Below are 13,641 nucleotides of genomic sequence, written 5' to 3' on the forward strand. Positions count from 1 at the left end.
ATAGTCCCATAAAAAAACTAACCCATTCCCAATATACTAATTGGAGTTATTTGATTGGTCAGTTGACTGTTGTGATGTAATCTATCAATTATGCAATTTATCAAATAAAAATAATTCATAATATTGTCATAGATGTTTTGGTTATAAAAATTGGTGCACATGATCTTCATACATTATCAAGCGAAATGTCAATTTTAAGAAAGGGGCACATGTTCCCGTTTTCAACCTTATGATTGAAATCATTAAATGATGCATTTCTTCCCAATACGACACATTTTGACGTCGCGAAAATAACATTTTACGTTGACAGCGACGTCATTACCTCCCCTATATTTGGCTGTAACTGTATTGCATGCCCTTGCGCTTTATAGTAGCATAACACCAATTATCTTATATAATTTGTGATGTGTTGTTCTATATACGATATCATTATTTATTTTTGCCAAAGGAAACTATTGTTTTTATTGCTATTTAATAGATAATTTTACCCCATTCATGATCTTTGGTCGAAAATGTCCACCATATTGAATAATTACCACTATATCCATATCCGGTTTATCATTTTCAGAGGTACCCGACGGGAACAGGTTATTGTTTTTAACCGAGTCGGAAAATTTTGTTCATTTGTATTTATTTTTTCGACACTTTCAATAAAACATAAATATTTGTCAAAATAAAAAAGATATGGGGAAATCTGGATTCAGAAGTTTTTTTTTCTGTCCATCAAATTGTGTGATCAATTGGAATATTTTTTAAAGGAAAAAACCTTCCCCCCTTTTCAAGTTAAATGGTCGTTCCTTAATTAATAATTCTGATTTAGAAAAAAAAACCAATAATAGACAAACAATGGGACTATTATATTGGCATAATTGCACACTGTTATATTGGTATATTAACTATATTCTATTCTTTTCTACCATATAGTGACCGCCTTCAATGACTTCAACAAATTGAACGGATTATGTCACAGGAGGAAACTTACAACAAAACATAGATTGAAAAATGTACAATTTAAAAAAAATATGAAAAAAAAGAAAAAAAAAGAAAAAAAAATGATTTGTACTAATAAAGTAAGATGTTGTAATTGAGTTAATATTGATGCTTTGAAATTGAAGATTTGAAGGAATCTACTGAAGTGCAATTTAAAATGTTATCCGGTAGTTTGTTCCAGTCGGAAATAGTTCTTGGAAAATATAAGTATATATTCCCAGATTAATATTAGATGGAAAAATGCAAATAGAAATACTGCAAGTTTCAACACGACGGGTGCCACATGTGGAGCAGGATCTGCTTACCCTTCCGGTACCCATGAGATCACCCAAGTTTTTGTTGGGGTTCGTGTTTCTCACTCTAGTTTTCTATGTTGTCAAGTTCTTGTGTACTATTATTTGTCTGTTTATCTTTTTCATTTAAAGCCATGGCGTTGTCAGCCTTTATTTTCGATTATGCGTTTGACTGTTCCTCTGGTATCTTTCGCCCCACTTTTCAAATTTTTCGGTTGAAAAGAGATGACTCCTGATGTGCACACTTTCGGCCTATATATGCCAACTTTCAATATCTGTATCTATATTGTTATACGTGTCGAATCCTATAAATAGCGGGATGGAGGAGAGCGCCGTTGATATGGGCAGTGTTCATATAGAGCGGTCTTTAATCCTAGGAGTGTCTTGGAGTGTCGGTATTTTTGTTATTTACTTTTTGTTTGGCCTAATTTTCAGTTCCAGAAGTCCCTTTCTTGTCATTAATTCCAGTCTTCACACGGCATTTCGTAGTGTGCATTCCTTGTGTCTTGTTTTGCATGTCAAAGATAAAAACATATGCTTTATGCAGTACCCTGAAAATCTATGCCGATGACACAAGTAAAGTTACGGTAATGGCTTTCGAAACTTCTGAAATGACGAAATAAACTGACTCACACATCGTCTATGACATCAGTAACTAAATGAGAGCAGCTTGTGATCACCCCTAGTTTTTGGTGGGGTTCGTGTTGTTTATTCTTTAGTTTTCTATGTTGTGTCATGTGTACTATTGTTTTTCTGTTTGTCTTTTTCATTTTTAGCCATGGCGTTGTCAGTTTGTTTTAGATTTGTGAGTTTGACTGTCCCTTTGGTATCTTTCGTCCCTCTTTTGTGAATTTGAAATTACCTCCGAATATTTAGAATATGCTCCTTATATATTCTGTTACCAGAGTACTGTATTGTGTATATGCACCTTTAACCCTCGGGGTATAAACGTGCATTTCATTAATGAATAAATAAATTCTTAGAAATCTTTTTGTGGAAATTAAATGTTTAATAAAATGTATTCTCGATGATTATGTATTTTAGAACCCGGTTAAAGTTCAAATGGGATTTGCTTGTACAATATGATTTATGTAACTTTTCGTACAATTTCTGTTTCTATGCTGTATATAATGCTGTAAAACTGTGTTGTATCATATTTTAAACTCTGATAATGGCAAATTGATAATTTTACTTGTGTGTAAATATATTCATTACATGTGCTGTTAGTCGGATTTGTGCCTCCTCCTCCAGGTTAATATGGTTAATATATATATTACTGACTCAGACGTACTTATAAATATAATTATTTTCTGTGACTGTATATTACATTAATTTGTAGGATCCTTTACTATAGATAATTTAGCTGATCTGTAACAATAACATCTTCATGTCTTCTATATCATGTACTGTAGTACGCCGCTAGATTAAAACTGACGAGGAAAGGTAACACATGGCCAGCGAAAGCTCTTTTTTGAGAGCCCAGGTGGTCGTGTGGTCTAGTGGGACGGCTGCAGTGCAGGCGATTTGGTGTCACGATATCACAGTATCTGCATAGTATCGCCTATTCTAGACAAGTCGGATATTTATACGCCAGTGATGTCTGGTAGAATATTACTTAGGAGTCAGGATATCCAGCTACGCATATTTTCTCCAAACTCGTCAAAAGTACCATATATCCCAACGGCAACATTTAATTAGTACCTACTTCATACAATATACTCAACAGTTAGGGTTTATAAATTGTTACAGAAGCCAGTATTATGTCTGCGAATTGCTGCATTCATAATTAATGAAACAAGAGTTGAAAACAGGCATATATTATTCGGAACCGTTATTTCTCATAACATAATAATACTACTCAAATTCCATGAGGGTTTCCTGAAAGTTCACTTTAGTCATGCAGTTATTCATTATCAGCCTTCCTTACCGAGAGTTGATTGGTCAACAAGTAAATAGACTATGCATGAAAATAACACCAGACTCATTAAAAGATACAACTCATTCGGGAAATCTTACATCAAAACTGAACGAAAACACGAACTTAATGCTAGATTGAGGATGACAAGAAGAAAACTCTAGCTATTCTCTCATATCTTGGGCGCATTGTTCGAATGGAATAAATCCTCCAATAACTTACACAATCGAGCAATCATGATATGTATTACCCAGATTGATTTATGGTTGAGAGTTTATCTTTAAACAATTTGCTGTTGGATACATGAACATTTTCCACTTGACAACCTTTTAAATTAAAGCTTTCAACCTTTACCAACCAGAACATCAAATGGTGCAGTGCTATTGTTAATTGGAGCACTGGGCACTACTTGAGATGGAATTGCACAACAGGCAACTGTATTTTATATATAATAGTATGCTGACCTTCGAAAATATTTCTGTAAGGGAACTCTCTATATATATTTATATCGAATAGTCTGGAACATATATACTTCTTACAATTATTAGAAAACAAATATTCAGAAGAAAGGGAACCCAAACCTGTCAAATCTGGGTAGAAAGATGAGGATGAAGTTCTTTACTTGCTGGATTTATTAACAACGAAACGTAACATTCGAAGAATTGAAATATTGTACAATTACTTTATAGGACCACAATCTTTGAAACTCGCATTCTCTATAAAAAAGAAAGCAGAATTCAACAAATAAACAAAAGAAGATTATCGAAAAAGACTAGACATATGTGTTGAGTTTGGGGAAGTTATTTTTCACAGATAATCAGTGTTTCTATGACCCATGGGTACTAATTGTTCAACATTGACCGACTTGTTCTCGTTCTCCTACAAAACCTAAACGCGCGTCTGGCGTACTAAACTATAATCCTGGTACCTTTGATAACTATTTACACCACTGGGTCGATGCCATTGCTGGTGGACGTTTCGTCCCCGAGGGTATCACCAGCCCAGTAGTCAACACTTCGGTGTTGACATGAATATCAATAATGTGGTCATTTTTATAAATTTCCTGTTAACAAAACTTTGAATTTTTCGAAAAACTAAGGATTTCCTTATCCCAGGCATAGATTACCTTAGCCGTATTTGGCACAACGTTTTGGAATTTTGGATCCTCAATGCTCTTCAACTTTGTACTTGTTTGGCTTTATAACTATTTTGATATGAGCATCACTGATGAGTCTTATGTAGACGAAACGCGCGTCTGGCGTACTCAATTATAATTCTGGTACCTTTTATAACTATTTACACAGACAAACGCAAAATAATTTTGGAAAGATCTTTAATTTCACTTTCAGTAGCATATCGTCTGTTCCATCGTATTGTGTATGATAACCTCAAATGATACGCTACGCATTTGCATATTCACTCTATGGAAATCATTCCCGTTGTTATGAAGTTCATAAGAATTCTACAACTTACCCAAACAGATTCAGAACAGAAGTGTGCTCCTGACAATAACATAGTTTCGACAGAGGTTTGAAGAACAACGACCGAAATCGTCACCACATAAGTTTTATGATCACCAAGGCACAGTTTTAGGACCTATACCTTCCTAAGTAAAATCTTAAGTTCGGCTTTTTGAAAACGACTGCTTAATATACCGAAAAGATCGGACAAACATAAACGTTTGGGACAAATTGGAAAATACATTAACTCTAAAAATGCTACACAATTATGAGTATAAAACACAAATGACACACTTCTATCAGTTATAGATAACCACAAATAGGTGAAGATTTTGAAAACAGAAACTTACCTAGTCTTAATATGTCAGATGATCTTAAGCCGACTAGCCATATACGAAAATTACTAGGAAAACAAACTGCTAGTTTTTCTGAGAAGAAACTTATATCAATTAATATGTCAACAAAAGAACAAAAGAGCATCAAACTGACCAACCTACCAAAAAGTAAGATCCATAATGAAGTATAGTGCTGAGTTAGGATCCAACGAAATAGAGAAGTTTGGAAACATACAGAAAAGAGCGAAACAATCATCCTGCACAACTACAAATCCAGAGTTTTAGGATGTGTGACAGCTGTGCTTTGAATTGAATCTAGAGATCTTATCTCTCCATGAACGGCGAAAAACATAAGATATTGATGAAGTTCTATAAAGTGTTCGAGGGATTGGCGCTCGCTATTTAATCAACCAACTAACTTACACCGATAAGAGATACACGTCAAGTCAAAGCTAATAATTGTGGTAATTTCCAACACTCAAATATTGTGGAAAGATAAGAAACAAAAGCAAAAAACCCAACAAATAACTTAAATCAATATATCATAAAACAAAGACCAACAGAACTCAGTTTTTCTTCAAAAACAGTAACGAAATGGAGGGAGCACGTGGATGAAAAAACATCGTTTGCTCAATGACAATCGAGGGTACTGAACAAAGTACTCTACTTCAAGTGCACATATATCCGCGATTGGATCTTTCACTGTGGATTATACAAATAAAGAATCTTATAGAAACTCAGTACAATCCAGAATTGTTTGACATATACGATATGTCTGTGTTTCAACTGACTAGAGACATATTTCCTTGGTTTAACATCTTAAAAAAGTAAGATTATTAGTCTATTTTTAATGTGATAAACTGAATATTGACAACTGAATAAACAATCAAAATCTCTAATAGGCTTGAATAATGACTGCAATAATCAAAAATTTACATAGACTCAAATTATGACTATAATATTCAACCAACAACTCACATAGACTTAAATTATGACTATAATAAACAACCAACAACTCACATAGACTTAAATGATGACTATAATAAACAACCACCACCTCACATAGACTTAAATTATGACTACAATAAACAACCAACAACTCACATAGACTTAATTAATGACTCCAATAAACAATGAAGCATTCCAACAAACTGGATTGTTGACTACAATCAAAATCTCCAATCAACAACTCCAACAAACTGAATTAATGACTAAAATCTCCAATCAACAACTCCAACAAACTGAATTAATGACTAAAATAAACAATCAACAACTCCAACAAACTGAATTAATGACTAAAATAAACAATCAACAACTCCAACAAACTGAATTAATGACTAAAATAAACAATCAATAACTCCAACAAACTGAAAAAATATTTCAAATAAACAATCAACCACTCCAACGAACTGAATACATGACTCAAACAACAACTCCATTAAACTGAATATATCGGACTTAAATAGATAATTAACAACTCCAATAGCAGCTCAACTGCATTACCCAAGTAGATATTTTACAACCCCATTAAACTAAATACATGACTTAAATAGACAATCAACAACTAAAATTAACTGATTACACGAATAAGATAGACAAACTACTCCAATAAACAGAACTAAAGACTGAAAACAATCAAACACTTTAATAAACCAAAAACATGACCCGAACAGACAAACTACTCCAATAAACAGAACTAAAGACTGAAAACAATCAAACACTTTAATAAACTAATAACATGACCCGAACAGACAAACTACTCCAATAAACAGAACAAAAGACTGAAAACAATCAAACACTTCAATAAACCAAAAACATGACCCGAACAGACAAACTACTCCAATAAACTGAACACAGATAATGACTTAAAAAGACAATGAACAATTTCAATAAATTCAAATTTAATTAATTATTCATATTAGCACTCTTAATGACCAAAATAGACAATAAACATCTTCAATGCAGTTGAATCAATGACTTAAAAAAACATCACTATATATCATCGCTAAAAAGTGTTATTTTCATTTTCTAAAATATAAAAGCTCTTTTTAATTGGGATTATTGACAACGTGATGTATAATGATTGTATACGTGCACAAATTCTTTATATATTTTCACCAGTCCAATATAACAGAAATATAAAATTACTTACGACCATTTTCACAACAATCGCGCTTTCCATGCGCATCATTGATTCAATTGAAAATCACTTTTCCACCGCTTAAGATTTAAGTTTCATATGATCGTGAAAACTTTCAGTGTGTGGACACGAAACTTGACAAAGATAGTTGTTAAGAACAACATTAAAATGAAATTTGGGAAATATTACTGACGAGACATTTGATATATAGTAGTAAAGGAATTATATCTGCTTGCACTTATTTTTATAAGGTAAGAGACCTACAAAGTGGATACAGCTATTTGCGTCTTGACCTCAAAGTGAAAACACCTTCTAAAGGTTAGGTACATTGGACATATAACGACTGAGGTAAGATTAACGACATAATAAGAAGGACTAGAAAAAAGGATTTATTATGGTTATCGTTTAAGTAAACGACAAAATCAAGGGGACTTATAAAATTTTAGTCCCCTGTTAAGGTTAACAACATAATCAAGCGTACTCATTATTGTTTAAGACCTGATAACATATTACAGTTAAGGTTCAGTTTACAAGTCAAGACACTAGTAAATTAATTTTAGTCTTAAATGGTAATTTTGGTCTTATAATTCATTGAAAAGTCTGAAACAATAAGTTTTAAGTCTTCTTACGAGTTAAAGTTATTTTTTTTAGACATTTTCTTGTTATAAATTCAGTACTGTTCAGAAAGTTTGATTGCCGTCAAATAAACTAATAGTAGATACCTGTATATAAATTTTGTACATAAGATGCGCGATTTGTCCACAAAAGACTCATCATCGCCACTCAAATAAGAACAGTAAAAGTTCAGATATACTATGAAGTTAGAGATAATTGAGAACCCAAATTTCGAAAGGTTTTGCTAAATACAGCTGATGTAATTTATTTCTGGGGAAGGAACACCTTGGTCTTTTAAAGACTTTAGTACTTTTTACAGGAATTTCAGTATGCTGTTATTCTGTACACGTCAGGTGATTATCAACTACTGAACTGTCTGAAAATAGACTAAATAATAAATCACCAATGTACTAGTCTTAATAACTTTTGTACGCCAGACGCAAGTTTTGTCTACAAAAGACTCACCAGTGACCCAAATAAAAAAAATGTGAAAAGGCAAAATAAAATACTAAGTAGAAGGGCATTAAAGATCCAATTCTAAAAAGTTAACCAATCTTGATTGACTACAAGCCAATTGTCTGAACAGTACTGGTTTTACTGCAATGACCTTTATGACCTGTTTCAGTTCAAAATTGGTTTACCAGTGAGAGGGCTTATTAGTAATGATGTAAATTCATAGGACTTGTGGTATTATGTAGGTTTAACAATGTTATTACTATAACTGAAGTAAGATGATAGACAATCTATATCAGGAGTTATAGAGCTTAAAGTAACTTGACCGACAGGATTAAAAGAATAACCGCTGCAAAGTAAATGTAATACCCTGTGTCTAACAGACTGACTACAGCTTAGGTACAGTGACCGATAGAGTCGAGATGACTTATGACAGCTTTAGTAAGGTGACAAAAAAGTCTACAGGACTACGTAAAGTGACCAAAAAATCTAAAAGACTTATACTTTATACACTTTATATAAAGTGACAGATAAAGTAGGGTACATTATGCATTAAGGTGACAAATAAATACTTAAAGACAAAAAAATATTTGAAAATACCAAATTTCAGTTATAATAAAAACACACAGCTCTTATATATGAACATATAATTGGTAGCACTATTCAGTCAACATCAAAATATAACCTAGTTGAACTTGAATACTTTTAAAACATGTGAAATAATACACTTTAGCTTGACGAAAACTGTTCAACGTTTGTTATTACTACAGTTGCGTAAGGCAGCTGACAATACAAATATTCAAAACAACATACAAATCCCAGCAACAAGACAAAGTTATTCTAAAATCAATGCTGGAACTTGTTTTGATACAATGCCCGAAAAATTACAAGTAACGAAATTGGTTCGTCGGAAGCGTATTTTTTTATTTACTTTCATCAGGAAATTAAAATGACAATAATTTTACATGTACCACTTTGCAACATTCAAAACACTGTACATTTATTAGGAAATAAGTAATTACCCAATAATAATACAGCCAGCAATATCAGCATTGTACACAAATCCAATATCATAATCACCACCGAAACCCGTTCAATACAAAAAAGAAATAAAAATGGGAAACAAGTGCATATAGAAAAGAAGACAAAACTAATATGTTTACCGCATTTAAACCGAAGCAATAAATATCGAACCACATTACACATTCATAGAGATCACAATTTTATGGAATAAAAGATTGTACAGAATTGTCTTGAAGAATGTTGGTTTTTAAGTGTTGACATAGAATTTTTTTAAAAGACATATAGACATTTATTTTCTATTGTAAAGGTTTTCTTCGTTTCAGATCAATGGCTAACAACAAACAAAATATCGAATCGTTTCTAACTTGTGTTGACTGTCAACAATACTTTGGGGAGAAAGGAAGATCACCTCACGTATTACCATGTTTACATACAGTCTGCTCGAACTGCTTGAAAAGACGGATAGAAAACCAGAACGTGAAATGCCCAGATTGCAACGAAACGTTCGAAGCAAGAGGAAATGACATCAGCGCTTTCCCGATTGATAGCGGTAGACGTCACGTAGTAGACTGTTACCGTGTGCAGAAGAAGTCTGCGGAATTCTATTGCAACCAGTGCCATCCTAACAAAGTGGTAGCTGCAAGTAGATGTAAAGACTGCGACGAATTTCTGTGTAAAACTTGCTCCGATGCACATAATCGTACAAAGTTAACCAAACGTCATGTTGTTTTATCTCTGGATATGTTGAAAGAATCGCCACTAGAAGACTTCCATAATAAGCTTACATGCACCGTAGAAGGACACGAGGGACAGCCATTTTCACATTTTTGTGAAAGCAGGTCTTGCAACAAACCTATCTGTAGTTTGTGTTTAGTCCAATTTCATCAGCGAGATGATGGTCACGACGTAAAATATTTGAACGATGTATACGTAGAAAAGAAACGAATAGTTGAAAATAATCTTTTAGACATACGACACAAGAAAACCAAAGTGGATGAAGCCATAGATCTGTTAAATGATGAAGTTCAGAATTTATATTTGAAAGAGAGTTCCATTGAACAAGATATTGAACAGGCTTTTACAAAATGCTTTGATGTCCTAGATGAGCGAAAGGCAGTTCTAAAGCAAATGCTTTCTGATGTGTCTGGTAAAAAGAAGAACGCTCTTGACCTCCAACTTGATGAACTTTCGACAAAGAAAGATTCAATAGATCAAGCTATTAAATTTTCTGAAGACCATTTAGCTTACAGCAACGGAGCAGAATTCTTGATTATGAAGGATCAGATTATCAGTAGGACAAATGCTCTACGTGATCAACAGATAGACACTACACCACACACCACAGCAGAGATGGCTTTTGAGCTGGTAAACATGGAGGACGAGTTCAGGGAATTTGGAAAAGTAATGGGTGACATTTGGGCAACAGCCGCTTATGTACCGAAGACAAGGGTTCAAACATTCGATATTTCTATGGGTAAGGAACAAGTAGTTCTCATTATCTCGCCTCACGATTCTCACAATCGACCAATCAACGAAAGCGGAATTGACATCAAAGTGGATATACTCGACTCAAAAGGAAAACGTTACCAAGGTATTGTAGTGGATCATGGGAAGAAATTTGGCTCCTACAAAGTCTACTTTACACCTGTACGTTCTGGAGAGCACAGGGCTTATGTAACAATGCTTGGTTTAACTTTATCAAAGGACGGTTTTGGATTTATGGTGAACGAAGACCTTACAGTGAAGAAAGCCGATCTTCGTATTAACCTTAAATCCACGTGTAAGCATAACTATTTGAAATCTGTCACTACTATAAATATTTGACAGTTTTGTTTACAAGAAAACACTACAACTATAAGCATTTGAAAATTTTAAGCGGTTTGTTGTGAGATCGGTTATTTCTTGGTTGCACTCTGGCCATTTTGAACAGTCGTTTTTCTATGTCGACAAAATATACAACCATAACAAATCTCTTTATTTTTCATACTAATTTGTAAAGACCTGAATGTTATTCACGTACATACAAATAAACACGATAATTAAATCTAAATTGACGCGGGTAAGTAATGTTCCACTAGTACTAATCCTTAACTGTTTTAATTTTTACAGCGACCAAAACAGCTAGAAAATCACAGCCTCTAACAGGGAAAATATCGGACAGATCTACTGATATTAGAGTCACAAGTGGAATGATGAGCGGTAGGTTGTTGTTCTCAAAACTATGGAAATTTGGAAATTAACTGGTATTGTTTAGCTACATATATACATATTGTTTTCAAACTTGGCCTTTATTAACAAACCCTATATTTACTATTAAATTTGAATGTAGTATTTTGTGGTTCCAGTATATAAAGCAATCTCTTAGTTATTTTGGTGTAATAGTGTGGGGTTTCCACTTTGCATATATCCTGGTTAGATTTGATATTGTGCGGTTTCACTGACCATATCTCCTGGTTAGATTTGATATCGTGTGGTTTCACTAACTTTATCTCCTGGATTGATTTGATATTATGTGGTGTCACTAACCACATCTCCTGGTTAAATTTGATATTGTGCGGTGTCACTAACCACATCACCTGTTTAGATTTGATATTGTGTGGTTTCACAAACCACATCTCCTGGTTTGATTTGACATTTTGTGGTTTCACTAACCATTTCTCCCGGTTAGATTTGAAATTGTGTGGTTTAACTAATCGTATCTCCTGGTTATATTTGAATATTGTGTGGTTTTCACTTATCCTTTCTCCTGGTAAGATTTGTATTTGGTGAAGTTTCCACTTATCCTATCTCCAGGTTAAATTGTCTATTGCACGGTTTCCAATTATCCTGTCTCCTGGTTATATGTATGGTGTAATAGTGCGTGGTTTCCACTTGCCGTTTCTCCTGGTTAGATTTGTTTTTGTGTGGTTTTCAGTCGGTAAACATGTTTTTGCGTAATACGGTTTTTGAATACTAAATTACTTAGAATAAGCCATCATTTAAATTTTAAACGACAATTTTTTATATAGAATTGTCTATGTATCCCATTCTATTATCAATGTACTAGTATTCCTTCAAGTTTTCTATGTTTCAAATCAATTCCAATAAGTCAATTCGTTGTTATTACGCCAAATCATTTTTTTTTTTATTTGCTGTGAAATTCCATTTATAATTTCAGACACAGATGCCGATTCAAATGCAGACCGAAATTCAAATGTTAACGAATTTCCACCTTACAGAGCTGTAGGAGAAATTATTTGTATGTTTTAACATTTGTAGCAATAGTTTCTTTTCCTTTCTGAAGACTTATTTAAAATTTTAATCTTGATACAATAAGGTCACAGTTAAACTAGCGCAGTCAAGGTTAGTAAACATGGTAGATATCTATTGAAAAGTTGTGAATATCAAATTTTGAAGGAAATTATCTAACCAAACTTTTTCTTCATCTTGCAAGTTAAGAAATTCTGCTTCATATGAACAACCGTAAAGCAAACGCATTATATTGTATGCTTAGTGTTTATGACCATACGTATTTACAGAAGACTTTTTCTTGTTCGGAACGTATAACATATGTTAATATGGAACTACCCCTTTTCTTTCGACAGTTTGTATAGTAAGAAACGTCATGGTGGTAAAATTTAATGTTATATTTTTATTCTAAACAATGTGGATTTTCAGTCTTAACGTTAACGCAATGCATGTATATAAATATAATAAGCCACTTTTTTCAACAAGACAATTTCTCGTCTCTCTGATTTACATATTTCAATAAAATACCTGAAAGTTAACATTTGAAATATTGTTATATATATTTTCAGGCCCAGAATTTTCGTTTGACCTCAAAAGCACTTATCATCAGTATGAACTGTCGGAAGATTATAAAACGTTGATCAACCAGAAGTCAAGACGACCACCATCACGTGATTTGTCTACTGCTTTCCAAAACTACAGAGGAACCATAGCAACTAAACCACTGGGGAAAACAAACCAACATTATTTCGAATGTTCGGTCCACTTCTTCGTAAAACGTCAGCTACGCCAAGATCTGATATTTGAAATTGGAATTGCTCGCAAATCTGAAGTTGATATGAATTACACTTTGGACAACCATGCCCTTGCATGGACGTTCTGTGCACGTCGATGTAATATTTGCCGCACGATTTGTCTTCAGTGTTGGAACAATGGGCAGCGTTTGTTTCACACACCAGCAACAGAAAACTCTCCTCCAGGCACTACCCACAAAACAACATACGGGTTCTTGCTTGATACAAGAAATAAACAATGGATTGTTGTAGATGCAAAAAGTAGAAAGTTTATCTTTAGATTCAGAAATGTCGATGTTAGTCGACCTTTGTGGCCGACATTTGGAGTATACAATCCTGATCTTGTAAATGTTACTTTAAATCTTCGGGCCGGACGAGAAATTACCACAGTATTA

The 13,641-nt window shown here is 33.5% G+C and overlaps 2 protein-coding genes across 3 annotated transcripts in view; one reads left to right on the plus strand and one right to left on the minus strand.

The window, feature by feature from the left end:
- Positions 1-560, minus strand: part of LOC143067204 (peptide methionine sulfoxide reductase MsrB-like) — a 29,420-nt gene extending 28,860 nt beyond the window's left edge. For both annotated transcript variants that reach the window (XM_076240302.1, XM_076240300.1), the window contains exon 1: positions 489-560. The gene's annotated coding sequence lies outside the window, so the exon portion shown is untranslated. The remainder of the gene's footprint in view (positions 1-488) is intronic.
- A 6,686-nt stretch (positions 561-7,246) lies between these two features.
- LOC143069878 (E3 ubiquitin-protein ligase TRIM45-like) lies at positions 7,247-12,473 on the plus strand. Its single transcript, XM_076244684.1, has 4 exons — positions 7,247-7,384; positions 9,548-11,004; positions 11,334-11,423; positions 12,382-12,473. The coding sequence occupies exons 2-4, from the start codon at positions 9,552-9,554 to the stop codon at positions 12,471-12,473; spliced, it is 1,635 nt and encodes a 544-aa protein (XP_076100799.1). The 5' UTR covers positions 7,247-7,384; positions 9,548-9,551.
- Positions 12,474-13,641: the final 1,168 nt, after the last annotated feature.

Source organism: Mytilus galloprovincialis, chromosome 3 (genome assembly GCF_965363235.1).
Source record: "Mytilus galloprovincialis chromosome 3, xbMytGall1.hap1.1, whole genome shotgun sequence".
NCBI classification, from domain to species: Eukaryota; Metazoa; Mollusca; class Bivalvia; order Mytilida; family Mytilidae; genus Mytilus; species Mytilus galloprovincialis.